Source organism: Crocuta crocuta, unplaced genomic scaffold (assembly GCF_008692635.1).
Source record: "Crocuta crocuta isolate KB4526 unplaced genomic scaffold, BGI_CrCroc_1.0 scaffold219, whole genome shotgun sequence".
In the NCBI taxonomy this organism is placed as follows: domain Eukaryota; kingdom Metazoa; phylum Chordata; class Mammalia; order Carnivora; family Hyaenidae; genus Crocuta; species Crocuta crocuta.
This window is the reverse complement of record NW_027551572.1, coordinates 5,897,415-5,918,805: the sequence shown is the minus strand read 5'-3', so window position 1 is coordinate 5,918,805 and position 21,391 is coordinate 5,897,415. Positions and strand designations below refer to the sequence as shown.

General features: G+C 37.9%; 1 protein-coding gene and 1 pseudogene across 1 annotated transcript in view; both read left to right on the top strand.

Annotated features, from left to right (window-relative positions):
* The window catches only part of SLC25A12 (solute carrier family 25 member 12), a 108,063-nt gene that overhangs the window by 16,948 nt on the left and 69,724 nt on the right, over window positions 1-21,391 (top strand). Inside the window, exons 3-4 of the mRNA XM_077751181.1 lie at window positions 6,430-6,572; window positions 16,982-17,097. Coding sequence (XP_077607307.1) covers window positions 6,430-6,572; window positions 16,982-17,097 — 259 coding nt within the window. The remainder of the gene's footprint in view (window positions 1-6,429; window positions 6,573-16,981; window positions 17,098-21,391) is intronic.
* LOC144220846 (ubiquitin-ribosomal protein eL40 fusion protein pseudogene) lies at window positions 8,434-8,812 on the top strand (annotated as a pseudogene).

Genomic DNA, 21,391 nt, shown 5'->3' with positions numbered 1-21,391 from the left:
GCCTTTTCCATTTTTTTTTACGTAAGAATATTGTTAGTTTATTTATTAAATAAAATCAGTAACCTGTATAACCATAGCAAAAGTACACCATAGTAGAATAAAATGTATGCTTTTATTATGCTCAACACTGATAAATCAAAGAAGGCATAAATGTTCTTTTATTTATTTTTTAAATATTTTATTGTCAAGTTGGTTTCCATATAACACCCGGTGCTCATCCCCACAAGTGCCCTCCTCCATGCCCATCACCCCCCTTCCCCTCCCCACACCCCATCTGCCCTCAGTTTGTTATCGGCATTCAAGAGTCTCTCATGGTTTGCCTCCTTCCCTCTCCCCCACTATTTTTCCCCTTCTTCTCCCCCATGGTCCTCAGTTAAGTTCCTCCTAATCCTCCTACACGTGCAAACATATGGTATTTGTCCTTCTCTGCCTGACTTATTTCGCTCAGCATAACACCCTCAAGGTCCATCCATGTTGCTACACGTGGCCAGATTTCATTGTTTCTCATTGCCATGTAGTATTCCATGGTATAGATAAACCACATCTTCTTGATCCATTCATCAGTTGATGGACTTTTCCATTTCAACTTACATGTATCTTTGCTTTGTTGTTGTTAGTTTATTTATTTTGAGAGAGAGACAAAGAGAGAGCATGAGCGGAGGAAGGGCAAACAGAGAGGGGGGAGAGAGAATCCCAAGCAGGCTCTGTGCCGTCAATGAGGAGCCTGATGCTGGGCTCGATCCCATGAACCATGAGATTATGACCTGTGCTCAAATCAAGATTAGGATGCTTAACTGACTGAGCCACACAGTCGCCCCTGCTTCGTTTCTTTGTATACTCTCCATTAACATTTATCTCTCCAGCTAGCTCTCTCCCTCAAAAAAGGAAAAAAAATTATTTTAAAATCTCTGTATTCACATTTTTTTTTTTTTAAAACCTTGAAGACACTTTCTGGCTGTTCCAGTTAAAATAAAATTTTACTTTCAAGGCCTAATCTGAACGTACTTTTTCCTGCTGCAGCCGCATCCCACCTGCCCTTAGAATAAGCCATTCTTCTTTGGATCCTATAGTACATTTCCCATACCACTGTTTGGCACTCATATTCTAGTGAGTTATTGACTTGTTAGTGACTTTAAGTTCTATTTTTAGACTTCCTTATGTGGCTTCCTCTTTCCAGTTGAAGTAGTCTTCCTGACATTGTACCTTTCCCCACTCCTGCCTGTTCTTAATTCTGTGGTTTTCTGATCTTGGTAAAACATGTCAGATTATGAAAAACATTGAAGAACACATAATAGAAGAAGTAGTTGACAGTAATTGGTAGAATTCATTCATTATTAGTACTAATACCATACAGTTTATTTTTTCTTTATCCTATATTTGCATACCTGTTTGTTTTGAAATGTCAAAAATTATTTAGTCTTCATTTTATTTTTATTTTTATTTTTTTGGTTAAAAATTTTTTTTAATGTTATATTTATTTCTGAGAGAGAGAGGGAGAGACAACATGAGCAGAGGAGGGTCAGAGAGAGAGGAAGACACAGAATCTGAAACAGGCTCCAGGCTCTGAGCTGGCTGTCAGCACAGAGCCTGATGCGGGGCTCGAACCCACAAACGTGAGATCATGACCTGAGCCAAAGTTGGACGCTTAACTGACTGAGCCATCCAGGTGCCCCTAGTGTTCATTTTATAGATGTGATATATCTAGAAGTCTGGGAAGGGAGTGGAGTTGTTGAAGGACTCAGAGAGTTAGTGGTAGAGCCGGGTCTTAAATTTAGGACCATTTCAGCAATGACTTTTATAGCATGTAGAGTGAACATGACTTTATCTTGGGGTGATATTTGTTAGGTGCTTTGGGTAGTACAAGTTAGTAAAAATATGTCTACCTTGGGCTACTTATTCTGCAGGCTGATCAAGCATTTGCTATCATAGCCTCTGTGGGGTTTTGTAGCATATGAGAAAGGAAACATTTTTTATTTAATTCTCTCCTTGTTGAAAGAGCTGGTTGCTTGGTTTAGTCAGATTCACAAATGAGAACATTTGAAATGCTCAACCAAAAAGCAAACCAACTGTGATCCTTCTCATCCTTATTTCCCAGAAGCAACCATTTTGTTTTTTTTTTATGAATATAATTTGTTATCCCATTGGCTTACACACAACACCCAGTGCTCATCCCAATAAGTGCTCCCATCAATGCCCATCACCCACTTTCCCCTCTCCCCCCTCATGAACCCTCAGTTTGTTCTCAGTATTTGAGAGTCTCTAGTGGTTTGCCCCGCTCCCTCTCTGTTTGTAACTATTTTTTCCCCTTCCCTTCCTTTCTATTAAGTTTCTCAAGAGTCACCACGAGTGAAAACCTATGATATCTATCTGTCTCTGACTGACTTATTTCACTCAGCCTAATACCTTCCAGTTCCATGCACACTCCTGCAAATGGCATGATTTCATTTGTTCTCATTGCCAAGTAGTATTCCAATGTATATATAAACCACGTCTTTTTTTTTTTAATAGTTTATTGTCAAATTAGTTTCCACATAACACTCAGTGCTCATCCCCACAAGTGTCCTCCTCCATGCCCATCCCCCCCTCCCCCCACATCCATCAGTCCTCAGTTTTTGTCAGCATTCAAGAGTCTCTCATGGTTTGCCTCTCTCCCTTTCCCCCACCATTTCCGCCCTTCTTCTCCCCCTTGTTCCTCCGTCAAGTTCCTCCTAATCCTCCTATACGTGCAAACATATGATATTTGTCCTTCTCTGCCTGACTTATTTCGCTCAGCATAACACCCTCAAGGTCCATCCATGTTGCTACACATGGCCAGATTTCATTGTTTCTCATTGCCATGTAGTATTCCATGGTATAGATAAACCACATCTTCTTGATCCATTCATCTGTTGATGGACACTTAGGCTCTTTCCATGTTTTAGCTATTGTGGAGAGTGCTGCTATGAACATTGGGGTACATGTGCTCCTATGCATCAGCATTTCTGTATCCCTTGGGTAAATTCCTAGCAGTGCTATTGCTGGGTCATAGGGGAGTTCTATTGTTAGTTTCCTGAGGAACCTCCACACTGTTTTCCAGAGGGGCTGTACCAGTTTACATTCCCACCAACAGTGTAGGAGGGTGCCCGTTTCTCCACATCCTCGCCAGCATCTAGAGTTCTCTGATTTGCTCATTTTAGCCACTCTGACTGGTGTGAGGTGGTATCTCAGTGAAACCATGTCTTCTTTATCCATTTATTAGTTGATGGACATTTAGGTTCTTTCCATAATTTAGCTATTATTGAAAGTGCTGCTGTAAACATTGGGGTACGTGTACCCTTATGCATCAGCACTCCTGTATCCAGCTATTGCTGGGTTGTAGGGTAGTTTTATTTTTAATTTTTTGAGGAACCTCCACACTGTAGTCCAGAGTAGCTGTACTAATTTGCATTCCCACCAACAGTGCAAAAGGGTTCCCATTTCTCCACATCCTTGCCAGCATCTGTAGTTTCCTGATTTGTTCATGTTTACCACTCTGACTGGTGTGAGGTGTTATCTCAATGTGCCTTTGATTTGTATTTCCCTGATGATGAGTGATGTTGAACATCTTTTCATGTGTCTGTTGGCCATCTGGATGTCCTCTTTGGAAAAGTGTCTATTCCTTCACTGGATTATTTGTCTTTTGCCCATTTCTTCACTGGATTATTTGTCTTTTGTGTGTTGAGTTTGGTAAGTTCTTTATAGATTTTGGATACTAGCCCTTTATCTGATACAGAACCATTTCTGATTCTTAGCTGTTTATTTGGTATTTTCCTTCATATTTCTGTACTGCTATTTCTAGACATTATTGACTTTCTATGAGAGATGAGGACTTGCTTATACTACTTCCTTCTCCATTCCTCTCAGTATGTTTGTCATTGTTATGAAATTAATATCTGGTATCTACATTATTATGACTATGAATACTGTTTATCTGATCCAAGTCATGTATTATATTTCCTATTTTTATGCAAGAAAAATACTTTTTCATAATTTACTTTCTCATAGTGTTAAAAATTATCTAGCTTTTCATTTACTTAGCAATTTGTGTACCTCATACCAATTCATTAATTTAACAGATATTTACTGAGTGCTGGGGTGCCTGAGTGGCTCAGTCAGTTAAACATCTGACCCTTGATTTTGGCTCAGGTCATGAGATCAAGCCACGCATTGGGTGTGCACTGTGCAGGGAGCCTGCTTGGGATTCTCTCTCTCCTCTCTCTGCCCCTCCATCCATCTCTCTCTCTCTCTCTCTGTCTCTGTGTCTCTCTGTGTTTAAAAAAAATGTTTACTAAAAAACAAAATGGTTACTGAGTGCCTGCTGTGTGGCAAGCATTATTCTTGATACTTGGGATACATTAATGAACAAACTAGACAAAGATTCCTTCCTTTGTTGGGAGATAGACAGTAAACATAATAAAGAAGTAAAATGCATAGTGTGTTAGAAAGTGATAGGTGCCAAGGGGGAAGAAGGCAATGTAGGGGGGATGGATTGGGAATAGAGGTGCAGGCATGGGTTGTAATACTAAATAGGGTTATAAGAGTAGATCTCATTGAGAAGGTGACATTTGAACAAAGGTTCATTCTCCTTCTGATGTTATTTTTCATGTAGCCAGTGCCTTGGATAATCTGACATTCCATTTTTCCCATTGGCTTTCCTTCCTGGAGCCCTTCATCTGCTTCCTGCCAGGACTATGTACTCTAGAGGCCTACAGCACAATTGTTGTCTTGGGATTTCTCCTGGCCTCTTTCCTGGATTGGATCATCTGATTTCTCTATCCCACTTGGTTCATTCCCTCTTTTCAGTGGAGCAAATTCTCCTATAGCTTCCTGAGAAGGTACATGACAGGAGAAAAAAGTATTGAGAACATGAATATCTCAAAGGACTTTTAACCTACCCTTATAGTTGATTGAAAGTTTGGCTCAGTTTAGAATTCTAGGCTGGAAATCATTTATCTTAGAGTTTTTAAGGCCTTACTGCATTGTCTTCAAGCTTTCAGTGTTTATGTTGAGGTAGCATTAATGCCCGTGATTCAGAATTCTTTTTTTTTTTTTAATATTTTTATTTATTTCTAGGAGAGAGAGAGAGAGACAGCGCGAGCAGGGGAGGGTCAGAGAGAGAGGGAGTCACAGACTGAAACAGGCTCCAGGCTCTGAGCTGGCAGTCAGCACAGAGCCCGATGCGGGGCTCAAACCCACGAACCGCGAGATCATGACCTAAGCGAAAGTCAGACGCCCAACCGACTAAGCCACCCAGGCGCCCCCCCATAATTCTTTTTGAGTGACCTTTTTTCTCTCTGAGAACTTTTAGGATTTTCTCTTCATACTGGTGGTCTGTAAATTTTATGATGATGGGCCATGGCCTGGTGTGGGGTTTTGTTTCATTTGTTTTTACTGTATTGAGCTTGGCACTTAATAAGCCCTTGTATTCTTCAATTCTGGGAAATTTTCTGATGTTACTACTTTGATAGTTGCCTGAAGTAGCCAAATTGATCAGCTGCAACCCGAAGAGGAGAGCTTTGGTCGTGTTTGATCCTGCCATGGTGCAGAAAACCCTTAAAAGAGTGAAGCATTTATCTGATAGGCAGATTTTATTATTTTTAAAAATTAATAACGTAAAAGTAGAATATTTTTGTTTCTTTTTCCCAGCTGCCTGAACATAGAACAAATACTTATGATGAAAGGTCTCGCGTGCTTGTCATGCTTTTCTCATTCATTTTACTTTCTAAGGTTTGGCAACCTGTGTCCTCCTGCTGCTCCCCACTCTCGTAGCTGGGAAACCTGGGAGTCGATAGGTGTCACCTCCTCACTCTCAGGTCCTAGTCACCCTGGCTGCCCTTTCACCTTTCCTCATCTTTCTCATAGTTCTACTCCTACATATTATATGTTTCGTTGAAATAAAAGTCACATGAGGCAAAAGTCACCATTTTAACCATTAAGAGTTTACAGTGCAGTGTTTTTTTTTTTTTAGTATATTTACAACGTCCTGCCATGGCCACCGTCTAATTCCAGGACATTGCCATTGCCCCCTAGAAAAGCCCCGTGTATGTTAAAGCAGTTACTCTCATTTTCCTCCTCCCGGTTCCTGGCACCTATGCGTCTGCTTTCCATCACCGCGGGTTTGCCTGTTGGGGACATTTCACAGAAACGTGGCCACTCAGTCTGTGTTCTCTTGCCTTTGCTTCTTTCACTTGTAATGTTTTCAAGGTTCGTCCATGCTGTGGTGTGCGTCAGTGCTGTGCCAGTGTCCTTAAATCTGGTTCTGTGTGTGTGTTTTTCACTATCCAGAGGAAAATCCTGCATTATTATCTTTATTTCGATTTTGATATTGGCCTTTATCTTTCACAAAATGTTTTTGGCTACAAGATGATGTTGAGTAATTTTAATTTTAAGTATACATTATTTATTTTTTAGTATGCCAGTACTGAGGTTGATGGAGAGCATTATATGACCCCAGAAGACTTCGTCCAGCGCTATCTTGGACTGTACAATGATCCAAATAGTAATCCGAAGATTGTGCAGCTCTTGGCAGGAGTAGCCGATCAAACCAAGGATGGGTAAGAACCTGTATACATTTTTTAAAAAATGAATGTTCTACAATATCTTACTAAAAAATAGTAACACCCTAAGTTTACCCATGACCATCTGGAATTTTAATATTAATAAACCGTATCTTTTCTTAGAAGTTTATTAGAAGTATTACTTGCTGCCATTATCAAGAATTGGGCAAAACTAGCATTTCTTTCTTGGGTTTTTTGGAAAGTAAACTCCATATGCAGAACCATACTTTGTATTGAATAATCTTAACAAAATGGTTTTCAGATAACTAAGTGTATTTCTTTCATTCATTCAACAACACTGAGTACCTGCTATGTTTTATAATGTGCTGAGGGCTGGAATTATACCAGTGAATAAACTGGTAAATGCAAAAGCAATACAGAAATTTAAAAGTAAATTATAGCATGTTAGGTTAAAAGTGTTATGAAGCAGAATAAATCAGGGAAGAACTTAGTGGTATTTATTAATTTATCTGTCTGTTTATTTGACAAACATTTATTGAACAACCATCATTAGCCAGGCACTGTTGGGCCTTAGTAATACAAACATAAATGAAATGGGGTTCTTGGCCTTAAGAAGAAATACATGGCCTAGTCAGAAAAAGGATGAGTAAATAAAGACAATAATACTTTGGGTATAAGGTGCCATAATAGAAGTATGTGAAAGATACAAAGGACACCCAGGAAAGCATAGTTAACTCTGCTTTGGGTGGTCAGGACAGCATCATAGAAGAGGTAATACTTGAGTGAAATCTGGCAAGATGAGCAGGAAGTTGTTGGTGTTTGGATAAGCTGGGAGAATTCCAGGAAAGGGAGCAGCAGTAGTGTGAAACGTGAAGGAGCGTGTCTCTGTGTGTGTTAGGGAGTGACACTGAGAAGATTGTGTTACATGTACGTTGGTGTGGCTGTGGTTTTGCTTTGTTTCTCTTGGAGTTGTAGTTGGAGTGGAGCTGGGGACCTTGTGTGCTAAGCTTTGACTGTATCCTGTAGGCTCGTGACTCAGTCCTGGAGGTATTTTTAGCCTGGCAGTGTATGGGTGTGTGCAGTCACAGAAATAGCAAGGTGCATCGTATTAGAGTGTCAGTTTACTCAAGGGGAAAAAGCACACCGTTTTTAAATTAAAATCAAATATAACTGTATTATAGAGCATTATTATGGAGTATTTGTATAAATTATAAAGAGAATTTTGTCTGTAAGTTCCAAGCTATATCCTCAGGCCTTCAAAGGCCCAGGTTCTTTCTTCTACCTTTAGAGGTAGTTGTGTGACAAAGTAGGCAATGAGGAGTTGTTAAAAGTTATTTTGCATGGGGTGCCTGGGTGGCTTAGTCGGTGATCCCAGCATCGTGGGATTAAGCCCTGCAACAGGCTCCATGCTGGGTGTGGAGCCTGCTTGGGATTCTTTCTCCCTCTGTCTCTCCCCCACTCATGCTCCCTATTTCTAAAATTAAAAAAAAAAAGTTATTACTGCAGATATGATCAGATTTTAGAAAAATGGTAGGTTGGAATAGGGCAAGACTTGCATGCAGTGAAATTCATTTAGAAGACTATTATAGTACAGTTAAACTAGAATTGTTGGTATCTAAATTCTTTGAATCTAGGGTTAGTATTCATTTGTATTTTCCCACAAAATCTAGCACAGTGCATGAAATTTGAATATTTTATATTTTAGGTAAAGATTTTATACAATTTATCAGTGGTAGATATTGGGGAACTTGCATACATTTTGTGATTCATCTTTAAAAAAGTCAAATCATGGATCTTCTGTCCTCCCTCCCTCTCTGTGTGCACACTCTCTCAAAATAAATAAACTTAAAAGAACGGGGTTCCTGAGAGGTTTGTTGGCAGGCTTATAGATGCAGAGATGCAGATCTTTGTGAAGACCCTGATGGGCAAGACCCTCAAGGTTGAGCCTAGTGACACCACTGAGAAAGTCAAAGCCAAGGCCCAAGACAAGGAGGGCATCCCGCCTGACCAGCAGCATCTGATTTTTGCGGGCAAACAGCTGGAAGATGGCTGCGCTCTATCAGACTACAATACCCAGAAAGAGTCCACCCTGCCCTTGGTGCTTTGCCTGCAGGGTGGCGTTATTGAGCCTTCTCTCTGCCAGCTTGTTCAGAAATACAACTGTGACAAGATGATGTGCACAAATGTTGTGCTCGCCTGCACCCTGGTGCAGCCAACAGCTGCAAGAAGAAGGCAGCGATACCAACCACCTGCGCCCCAAGAAGAAGTTCAAATAAGGCTTCTCTACAGGCTCTTCCTTTTCTTGCAGCACTGCCTCCTGCCCGAGACCTAAGGCCCTGGGGCTTCAATAGTGTGTCCTTATTGAGGAAAAACAAGTCAAATCAGCTCATAAGTTACGATGAACCTTTAGTCATTGGATTTATTAATAGTGATTAGACAGTAATGCATATGAAAATTAATTATTTTTAATCAGGATTCATTCTTCAAATTATTAAAGGTAGCATATATATTTAGCTCTTTTAAAAACTAGGAGAGTATTTATTGTCCTTAATTTTGTCAGAGACCTGCTTTCAAATCTTCTCAGATGCTTCTTTTGTGACCATCTGCTGTTATCCATCTCAGTAAGTGTGTGAGCGTGTTTTTTTTTTTGTTTTTGTTTTGAAGCTTCATGTGGTTTTCCCAGACACAATTGCATTGTTGATGTAGTTGAGTGGAATTGAGGGTTTAACTTGCCAGAGTAGAATAGATCAAAGATGGGTTTTGACTAGTAAAGTAGCTAATGTTCATAGTGTTCACTTAAAAACAAATCTGTTTCTCTTTGTAAAAGGTAAATCTTTTCTACTTCAGATTTTAAAAACTTCTTAAACTTCCTTTTTTCCTCTCTTTGGAATGAGTCAGATTGGGATTGGATAGGAAATACGATTCAAAGAGTTAGATCACATAGGGTACCTAGGTAGTTTGGTCGGTTAAGCGTCTGTCCATCCATCTAACTCTTTATTTTGGCCTAGGTCATGACCTCACAGTTTGGTTTCTGAGACTGAGGACTGAACTGGGCTCTGTGCTAATAGCATGGGGTCTGCCTGGATTCTCTCTCTCCTCTTTTTCTGCCCCTCCCCATGCTTGTGTGGTCTCTCTCCTTGGAAATAAATAAATAAACATTAAAAAAAAGAGATCATAAAAATTATAAATGAGTTTATGAAACAAAGCTTATTTCTAAAAGCAGAGAAAGATGGGATTTTCTATAACCACAACAATTCTTAACCTCATATTCATGGATAGTCTTCAGGAGTTCTTGAACTTGCTGAAATACCATGAAAAATGAGTGAATTTGTATCTGCATTTTTCTGGGGAGAAATCCCAGGTTTTTAGAAGGATCTATGACTTCACAAAAGGTTAAGTATCATTGCTAAATTCTTTAATACTTGTAATTCAAGAGGGAGCACCTGGGTGGCTCAGTTGGTTAAGTGTCTGACTCTTGATATTGCCTCAGGTCATGATCTCACTGTTGTGAGATTGAGCCCTGCATTGGACTCTGTGCTGAGCATAGAACCTGCTTAGGATTCTCTCTCTCCCTCTGTTTCTGTCCTTCCCCTGCTCTCTCTCAAAATAAATAAATAAATAAACCTTTTAAAAAAATAATGGTAATTCAAGAGAGCCAGAGGCTTTGATTATGTTTAACTTATTCTAAGTAGTCAACCCTTGTTCATTTAACATTAAAGGAAAATGAGGCCTAGAGAGGTTGGTTGATTGATTTAATAACACAAAATTCTCTTAATTTTTAGTCTATTTTCCTTCTTGTAGTTATTTTTTTTTAAATGATGTTCTCTTTTTTCCCCACTTTCTGTTTCCCATGCCTTTACCAAGGGCAGTGATGAAAGATTAAAATAGTGTATGTGGTTGGTACATTTTTTTACAACCCCAAGAGGTATTCCTTGGTTCTTTTGTAGTTTTTTTTTTATCAGAGTCTTATAGATAATTTGAAATAGCATCACTAATATTGTTTATACTTACCAAAACCAAATCTTAATAGCACTAGTATAGAGAAGTCTAAGTGATTTAGTTAAGTATATGGGAAAAGTAGGTTTGGGAGTGGTCAGTACCATAACTTTTTGTACTCTGGACCACCTCACCCCCTGCTCCGTGTTTTCTCAGCACATAAACCACCCTCTCTCTCTCCTCTTCCACATTCCCTTTCCTCCATTAGATAGTAAAATAAGCAGGAATGTTTTGATACAAGTGTTTGTTGTGTAAAACCATGTAGAAGCAGCATCGTATGGTATAAATAGCATGATGGGTTGTCTAAAGTAAAAGTCATTAATCAAGTGTTATTCATGAAATTGGCCTAAACTTTGAAGTTGTGCTTATATAATGAAAGGCAAAATGATTTTGTGCATTAAATGAAGATTTCAGGAACTATTCTTGTGTGATCTAATCTAAAATGTTTAGACAGTTGCTTGTTTGAAACTGTAACTTCTAGAATTGTAGTTTCTATATTTAGCTCTAGCCAGAATTTCATCTGGAGGCTCTATTCTATAATGTGTAAAACTATTACTTTTCTCTTTTAGTNGCGAAAGTCGGACGCTTAACCGACTAAGCCACCCAGGCGCCCCTCTTTTAGTTTTTCATAACTGCTTTCTTTTCTACATGCACATAAAAAAAGAAAAAATATTCTGGTGCATATAGAAAAACCTTTTATGTAGAAATCTTGGTTGTTTTCTTTATTTTTAAAATTTTTTTAACGTTTATTTATTTTTGAGACAGAGACAGAACACGAGCTGGGGAGGGGCAGAGAGAGAGGGAGACACAGAATCCGAAACAGGCTCCAGGCTCTGAGCTGTCAACACAGAGCCTGATGCAGGGCTCGAACCCACAGACTGCAAGATCGTGACCTGAGCTGAAGTCGGCTGCTTAACTGACTGAGCCACCCAGGTGCCCCTTGGTTGTTTTAAAAATTGCAAAATTAACATGTTAATATTTTGAAATTTTATTAGTTTCCAGTCAGTAAATTTAAAAGGAACTGTGTAGAAAAATTTTAAAACATCTAATTCATAAAATACATTATTTCAGAGTATAAAATGAATACATGTTCTTTATAAAAAGTCAAGCAGCAGGTATGGTAAAAAGTGAAGGTGCTACCCCATCCTCATTGAAAGAAAACAATTCATTAAACTATGAACTAAGCAGTGGTTTCTTCACTCCAGTTAGTAGCTTGTGGTTTGCATTGGCTCTGCTTAAATCTTGATCAGGTACTTCTAACAATAGAGGAATTTATAGCAGGATAAAGGAAAAAGAGCCTTAAAAATTATTCTGGAACATGTTTGGTTTATCTTAGCAGATAACAGGCATTTCTTGCTTTATGAAAAGTATTGTTACATTATCATGTGGTATAAAAAGCCTGTGGGCTAAAAATAGACAGGGAGCATATCAAAGAGACACAGTGGTCCATTGCCCTCACCCCTACTTCTTTTCAGTATTTTATTATGAAGATTGAAACATTCAGAAAAGTTGAAGGAATTTTACAGTGTACACTTAACATACCCATCTTATTCTAACATTAACATTTTTCTATACTTCCTTTTTCATATATCTATCCCTCTATCTTTACATCAATTCATCTTGGTTTTTTACACATTTCAAAGTAAATTGCAAACACTGATACTTAAACATTTCAGCATGCATATTAAAACTGTACTTCAGTATTTGTTTTGAGTGTTTTCTTTAGATGTAAAGTTGACACACAGTGACAAATATAAAACTTGAAGGTACATTTGCTAAGTATATATATATAAATATATATAAGTATATATATATAAATGTATATAAGTATATATATATAAATGCCTATATCTGGGTAACCTCAGGTGACTTTTTATTAAACTATATATAATAAAATGTACCATTTTAACTGTTTTGAAGTATATATTTCAGTGACATTAAGTATATTCATATTGTTGTACTACTATCACTACTATCCATTCTACCATCTTTTTTTCCATCTTCTCATACTGAAACTCTGTACCCATTAAACAGTGAGTCCCTGTTTTTTGCCTCTAGTAATCACTATTCTACTTTCTGTTTCTAATGAGTTTGACTATGCTAGGTACTTCATGTATGTGGAATAATGTAATATTTGTCCTCTTGTGTTTGTTTTATTTCACTTAACCTGTTGTTTTCAAGATTCATCCATGCTACAGCATGGAATTTGATTTCTTTATGAGGCTGATTAATATGAAGTGACTTATTTTTTAGTTGCTGATGGTTTTGTGTTATTCTTAATTGCCCTTTCTTCAAATAAATCAATCTATGTAACAAAGGTAATTGAGTATTGAGTATTGGCTGAGTATTCCCCCAATACTTTCTTTTAAAATTATTTTTTAATGTTTTATTTATTTTTGAGAGAAAGAACACGAGCAGGGGAGGGGCAGGGAGAGAGGGGGACAGAGGATCCAAAGCAGGCTCTGTGCTGACAGCAGAGAGCCCAACATGGGGCTGAAGCTCTTGAGGGGCAGGTGCAGATAACTGATGGGCCCTGGTCTCTCTGAAGAGGTAGCTTCTACTTTGGCTTCAGGAGGCTTGTGCTACTTGGGACCAGAAACCTGTTGCCCATGCTCAGAATTTAGTAAGAGAAACCAGAAAACTGGATATTTTTGTGAAATATTTATAATTTTCTAATGTTGGCAACTAATGTAACTAAAAATACTATGTTTTGCATGGCCAACGAAAACATGTGTGGGCCAAATTCAGAGTGCCAGCTGACCGTTTATAACCTTTGCTAGTTAAGGAAAAAGTCTTATCTCTTCTCATAAATACAGAAAAGGCTTACTACTGAGTATGAAATGTGTTTTTTTTTTTAGTTTTTAAAAATATTTATTAAAAAAATTTTTTTAAGGGGCACCTGGGTGGCTCAGTCTGTTAAGCATCTGACGTGGGCTCAGGTCATGATCTCACGGTTCGTGGGTTCGAACCCTGCATCGGGTTCTGTGCGGACTGCTAGCTCAGAGCTTGGAGCCTGCTTTGGATTCTGTGTCTCCCTCTCTCTCTGACCTTCCGCTGCTCATTCTCTCTCTCTCTCAGAAATAAGAGAGAGACAGGGGCGCCTGGGTGGCTTAGTCGGTTAGGCGTCCGACTTTCGCTTAGGTCATGATCTCGCGGTTCGTGGGTTCAAGCCCCGCCCCGCATCGGGCTCTGTGCTGACTGCCAGCTCAGAGCCTGGAGTCTGTTTCAGAGTCTGTATCTCCCTCTCTCTCTGACCCTCCCCTGCTCACGCGGTCTCTTTCTCTCCTAGAAATAAATAAAAACATTAAAAAAATTTTTTTTAAATTAAAAAAAAAAAGAAATAAGAGAGAGACAGAGTACGATCAGGGGAGGAGCAGAGAGAGACACAAAATCTGAAGCAGGCTCCAGGCTTTGAGCTGTCAGTACAGAGCCTGACGTGGGACTCAAACCCACAACTGTGAGATCATGACCTGAGCCAAAGTCAGATGCTTAACCAACTGAGCCACCCAGGTGCCCCAGTATGAAATGTGTTTTAAGGCTACATATTCTGATTTTAGGGTAATTGTATTTTTGATGTCAGATTCCTGAGACTGTTTTAGAAAAACCAAGATGTTGCAGGTTTTATTGTTTTTTTAAATTCATAATCAGCTAATTACTTTTTATGTTTTAAATTACTCTTATAATCAAAAGAAATAATGCTAATTCTTTATGATAAAAATTTCAAACATAGAAATATATAATGTAGAAAATGAAGGCCTTCTCTAAGTCCTCTGCTATATCATAACTGTATTTGTGTTTCATATTCTTTCTTTAAAAATTTTAATGTTTAGTTTTGAGACAGAGAGAGAGAGAGAGAGTGTGTGTGTGTGTGTGTGTGTGTGTGTGTGTGTGTGTGTGAATAAGTGGGGGAGGGGTAGAGAGAAAGGGAGACACAGAATCTGAAGCAGGCTCCAGGCTCTGAGCTGTTGGCACAGAGCCCGATGTGAGGCTTGAACTTACAAACTGCGAGATCATGACCTGAGCCGAAGTCGAAGGCTCAACCGACTGAGCCACGCAGGCACCCTGATAGATATATTTTTTAAGTTATTTATATATAATCTCTACACCCAACATGAGGCTTGAACTCACAACCCTGAGATCAGGAGACCTGTGCTGTACCAATTGAGCCAGAGCCAGGCAACCCTTGTGTTATATATTCTTATTAAAACCAAATATTACTCATTGCTTTTTAGGAGTGTGTGGATGATGATACCTGATATGTTATAACTTCATTTGTTTTTACTACCCCAAAATTTGTGTAATGATAACCACACTTCTGTATTTTTAGTAGTATATCAATGCATAACATGTTTTATGAAAGGTGGCCTGATAAACAGTTTGATTATTGGATTGTTCTTCCCAGGATTCATTAGGCACTCAAGCTCCTGATTTCACCAAAGATACTTCAGCAGTGAAGGCTTAGTCTTTAGTGCCCTGAATAATATCACCACAAAGCCTTTCCCTCAATAAAGGGAAAAGGCATAGTATACACCATTGCTTTGGATATAATGTAACTTGTATAACTTAAACATATTTCAAAGTGTTTCAAATAATGGAAAATGAAACTTCAAATGTAAAATATGTCTTAGATGAATGGAGGCATAAAATGAAATGTTAAATGTAGTCATTTTCCTAAATCTGTGTTGAGAAATATGGCTCTTTGTAAAGCCATACATTCATTCTAGGGGCAACTGGGTGGTTTAGTCAGTTAAGTGTCTGACTTCAGCTCAGGGCATGATCTTGCAGTTCATGAGTTTGAGCCCCACATCCAGCTCTCTGCTGACAGTGCAGAGCCTACTTTGGATCCTCTCTCTTCTTCTCTCTCTCTGTGCCTCCCCACTCACTTGCTCACTCTCAAAAATAAACACTTAAAAAAATAAAAAGCCATATATTTTAAATGAGTTCATTCAAGAATGTTTACAAGTTCTTACCTGAATCAAACCTGTGCTCTGTGACAAGCCTATCTTCTCACAGGAAATCAGTGAATTACATAATTATTTTAATAAAATTTTTGCAAGGGGCACTAAATAAGTACAGTGTAGGGGTGGATGGGTGGCTCAGTTGGTTAAGTGTCTGACTTTGTCTCAGGTCATAATATGAAGGTTTGTGGGTTCGAGCCCTGCGTCGGGCTCTGTGCTGACAGCTCAGAGCCTGGACCCTGCTTTAGATTCTGTGTCTCCCTCTCTCTCTCTCCGCCCCTCCCTGCTCGTTCTCTGTCGCTGTCTCTCAAAAATAAATACATGTTAAAAATTTTTTAAAAATATAGTGCTGCTGTAAGGGTAAGTGAAATCATCTGGAGACTGTGAGATGGTTGGTTCTCTTGATCTGAGAGCTGTGTAAGGATGGGTATTAAATGGGCATAAGTTTGGAGATGGTGGGATCATTCCAAGGAAAATGAAATGTTGTGTGATAGTCCTGGGTGGAAGGAGCAGGGACTGAAAATGAGTGGGTTGGAGTGCAGAGAACAAAGGGGAGGCACACAGAGATCAGATCCTGAGAGTCAAGAAGACACGTTAAGGTAAGCTCTATTCCTTTTGATAGGGTGGCTATAAATGTATTGTCCAAACCAGGCCATTTGAGAATAAAAGGCAGCACCATTACTATATAAATAAGTAAATAAATAACTCTATGTATTTTTATATTTATAAAAAACAGGTTTTTATAATGCTGTTACTTGGATACTAGTCACGTCCCAATAGCAGCAACATGGTGTTAGATGTTTGCAGCAAGCTTGCTATGGAAGATGACTCTAAACTCTAAACTAGCATATATAAAGTAGCATATGCTATAAGATCATTGAAGGCAATTTTAGTGTAATTTGGCCACTGGCTAATTACACAACCTTGAGTTTTCTGGGACTCAATATGCTTTAGTTTCCCTTCTTTTGTTTTGAATTTTTCTTTAAAAATGTATTATTGACATTTCAAGCATATAAAACACAGACTAGTATAGTGAATTCAACATCCTCATCACCAAGTTTTAGTAATTATTAAAATAATTATTAGATTTGTTTGTATTTTTCATTTCCTGGATTATATATATATATTTTTAATATTTTTATTTATTTCTAGGATAGAGAGAGACAGCATGAACAGGGGAGGGTCAGAGAGAGAGGGAGATACAGACTCTGAAACAGGCTCCAGGCTCTGAGCTGGCAGTCAGCACAGAGCCCGACGCGGGGCTCGAACCCACGAACCGCGAGATTATGAGCTAAGCAAAAGTCGGACGCTTAACCGACTAAGCCACCCAGGCGCCCCTCCTGGGTTATATTGATTGAAGCAAATTGCAGATGACTTCCCTTTACCAATTATGTGGTAACCCTGAGCTACAGTTCATACAGTAAAGACAGGTTGAATGCCTGATATTTTCTCTTTCTTTACCAGCCAGTAACATTTTATGTTTTGTTCCAGATTGATCTCCTATCAAGAGTTTTTGGCATTTGAATCTGTCTTGTGTGCTCCAGATTCTATGTTCATAGTGGCCTTCCAGTTGTTTGACAAGAGTGGAAATGGAGAGGTGACATTTGGTAAGGAAAAAAAAAGATTATAAGGGATAAGTGAAGTTAGTGAGGCTAGTCCAGTCTTTAATTGCTAAATCTAGTAAATGCCTATAAATTGCTGATTATTTAGGAGCTCGTTAATAAGTGAAGTATTGCTTCCTAAAAGAATTTGCACAGATAAAATAATGTGTATTGTGTATTTTCTTTAAAGCATTAGACTATGGCAAAAAATTAAGGAATCTTTGCTCATTGAGTCATTTATTGACACTTTTACATTCCTAAATATGTGGTATAAAATTTTCTTGTTTTAGGCCACACTGGGCAAAATTCTTTATGAAACAGACCAGGAACAACATGGAATAATCATGTCATTCTTGAAGGAATTTTTGTGTAGAGGGTGCAGAGCTTCTCAGTAGCAGTTTGGAAAATTGCTACTATATCATTGTAACACCAAGAATGGAATTGAAGGAGGATAGTTAAGAATAGTTAGCCTTCTCTGAACCCCCATTGTCGATTTTTGGTTTTAGGAAACAAGTCTAGAACATTGAAACTAACATCTTTGTTAAATGTAGAAATTGATATAAATCCTTTGGTAGGCAGATAATCTAGCACAAGGTCAGTGTTTGACAAGCATATAAACAACTAGAATTTCTACCATGTATGTATGAGTTTTTAAAGATGTTTATTTGCAGAAATTAGTTTATGTTTACCATATCTGCTAATTTTTCCTGCAACAGGTTTTCCAATAAAAACAATGCAATGTTTTCAAAGACCTTGAATCATCTTCCTTTTAAAAAAATATTTACATATTTTTATTGTAAAAGAACACATAAATCCTTAACCATTTTTCAATGTACAGTTCAGTAGCCTTGAGTATATTCACACTGTTGTGCAACAGATTTCCACAACTTTTTCATCTTATAAGGCTGAACTTGAGCCCCTTTTATGGTGTGAATTTGGCATCAGTATGTGGTAGAGAGACTCTTGAAAATCAGGCTTTCCCTGAGCTATATTTATTCACCACTGTATTTGTTTTATAAAAAAAAAAAAATCCTTCAGTTAAACCCAAAGGAAGAAATATCACTGCCATGAAAAGAATGGTGAGAAAATACAGGTATTAGAAGGTATTGTGATTTTAGTGAGCACATTTTCTAGCTTGGCATTGACTGTTTCCTTTTGCCCATTGACCTAGTTGTTGTCTGTATAAGATTTTCCCAAATAATTTCCTATGCAGAACTCCTTAGGTTTATCTTGGTATACTCCTGCTTTGGAGCAAGCTCTGGCCATTCTTCCTCCTAAAGAATGTTGACTTTCCCCAGAAGCACCCAGGTTCTGCAGTTTAAAGTATAAAACCTCATCATTCAGCATTAACCCCGGACCACTAATAATGCTGAATTTTCTGTTTTCAGTAGGTATCACACATTCTCACATGTCTCACTTCCAGGTGTTGTACAGCAATACTTGGGAAATACCTTGATACAAATATCTGCATTAGTGATGGTAGATCTGTGCTTCTATCATGTATCCACTGTTTTGAGAATTAGATTTCCCAGAACCAATTTGTGGGTTCTTTTGTCCCTCCTACCTTGGTATTATGGTTCTTCATGTCATCTCCATTTGATGCGTTTCCCAATTTCTATTTTAAAAAACAAGTCACTCAAGTCAGTTCATCCAGTAGACTAACAGTAGAGACCCATACCAGTGTTGATTAGTAGATTGAAATGAGTATAGGAAGTAGCTGAGTGGTTTATAAGCACATTTATTTTATGCAAATGAAAGCTTGTTGTTATTAGATCCCAACTTTAGCATTTTAAAGACCTTTTATTTTTCCCCCAGACTATGATTTATGAGTTGGAATTTTAAGAAAATATAATTAGGATTAGAAGCAAAGCAAATCAGTTTTAATTGTGATAGCTCCTGATTTAAACTGAAAAACATGTGAACCCTCCAAAATCCTGCTTTCATTCTTCAGCTTCATAATGTAGAGATAGAAAGTTCCCTGTGGAATGATATACAGCTGAACCTCCTTTCAACATTGTTCTTGGAGTCCCTGGCCAGTTGAATGGTTATCTTGACGATTTTCACCTATTTCCTGGGGACCTTGACCATTTTCCCTTCTTGTCTTGCCTCCTTAGTTTTGAGGATCCATTTTAGACAAATTTTCTTAAATAAAAAGAATCATAATGGAGAGAAAGTTTAATTTTACATTACTAAGAGGAAAAGCATGGAAACTATTACAAATGCCATTTAACAAGATTTCCAAGGCCTACTCATTACAGGCTGTTTTCAAGACTACAGAATTTCAGCATAAGGAAATAATTAACTTGGAGTTTATTTTTATAGGATTTTGGATCTGTGTTAAAGGTCAGTTTTAATGTTTGTATCCACTTAATAAAATGAATTGTGCTTATGTATTTATAGATATATGTTTAGGTAAAAGGAAATTTTAGATCCATTCTAACTGTAAATCCTTTTCACCAAATGGCCTTGTATTTTCTAGTTTGGAACTTATTTAAAATATAATTTTCTCTTGTGCACATCAGGAGAGAAAAGTGGGAGAGAATATTGGATGCCAGGGGTAATGGTGTGGGGAAAAAGTGTTATGCCATCGATATCTCGTGGACTATGATGATGATGTTATTATCCGTGTATTTGTATATATTGTTCTCATCTATGCTTTTGTTTTTTTAGATATTTAATACACATCAGATTAGATACTTAAATTGTGTACATTTTTGCAAGAATTTATATAAATAGGAATATTTGAACAACACTTACTTGAGTGCTGGACAAGTTTTTTGTTTTTGTTTTTTATTGTTAGAGATGCCTCTACTTTTGGGGAGAGGACTTAAACTGAGACCTCGGTAATCCATTTCAGAATGTGCAAGCAAGCGCAGGAGAGGGTTCTGGAATTTTTAAAAGAGTGAATAAAACCATTAGTTCTTTCCTCTTTGATGTTCTTTTAATAAAATTTCTAATGCATGCTGTGGATAATTAATGGCTTACATATCTGTTACTGCCTGGTGGCATGAGCCTTGTGGAGGCCGTGGCATGACTGGCGTGTGCTAGCTACAGTCTAAACTTGCCGTGGTCTCACTACTAGCCTCTAGTGTACTGTATATTCTGCTTGATAGAATTAGGTTGAGGTAACCTAGATAACCAGTTAAACTACATTGTGTTGTCAGTAGCTGCCTTGCATTTGTCCCACATTTAAAAAATAAAAGCCTATTGCTTTAACAAAGATGTAATCCTTCTAAAAAAAAAATGAAACCCATACCCGTCTGTTGACTAATAAATGAATATAAGATATGTTGTACAGTCTAAGTTTTTTATTAAAATCTCATCAACATTATGTTCCAAAGCGCTTGCCTAGGAATGGGAACTCTCCAAAATGAAATTTTTCAAGGGCACATCTTTATCCCCTCACTGTAGAACCCTGAAAAAGCAGGGATTCCTTTTGATTTGGTACTATATTTGCTTGTTATTAGTTACAGCAAATAGAAATGGGTTCCATTTGTTCCTTCAAAATAGACTCTTTTTCCCTGAAGGAAAGAATAGATTGAGGTGGTTTAGACATAAGCACTGCTGTTATTAAAAGGTTCAGGAGATAGAAGTCTAAATGTGAAAAATTACCCTTTCTCAGTGGAAACAAAGCTGTAGATGTGGAATACTATGAAAATCTAATGATGACCAATACTAATATGGTCTAGTAAGAATTAGAGCTTCACCTGGGTGTTCAAAATAAATCAGTAAGAATTTTGAGACTCCTTTCAGATATTGCAGAGAAAAATCCTATTAATACTCAAGGCTACTAGAGTAGCTTAGAGTTTGAGGTTAAAGAAAAAGGTCATGGTGTTATTAGTTTTTATGCATTTGGTGATAGCCTGTTGAAGCATCTAGTTTCTATAGTAATAGATGCTCTTTAAATGTAAACTCATTCTTCCTGAGAAAGGGACCTTCACATATATTTGGCAACAGGGCTACTCTATTGACTAATTGTATGGTAGTCCCTTTTGGAGGTAGGTAAAAGGTTAATAGAAATACTTTTGCTTAGAGAAACAGAGGAAGTCACCTAGGAAGTTAATGACCCAACTGGAAGTAGAACCTAGCAGTCTGGGACTGAGTCTACATGCTATTTTGGTTGGGACTTCCTCTGCCAAGTTCCTGTTGTTGAACTTTCTGTTGTTGTTGTTTGTTTTCCTTTGTTTTCTTTTTTGGTCTCTTAGTTGTTCCTCTTCTTTCTCCCCAAGTTTTCCTTCACTGAAGAACTCTTTACTTCCACAAGTCTCGCCATTGTTTTTGTTCAGTTATTCACAAGGAG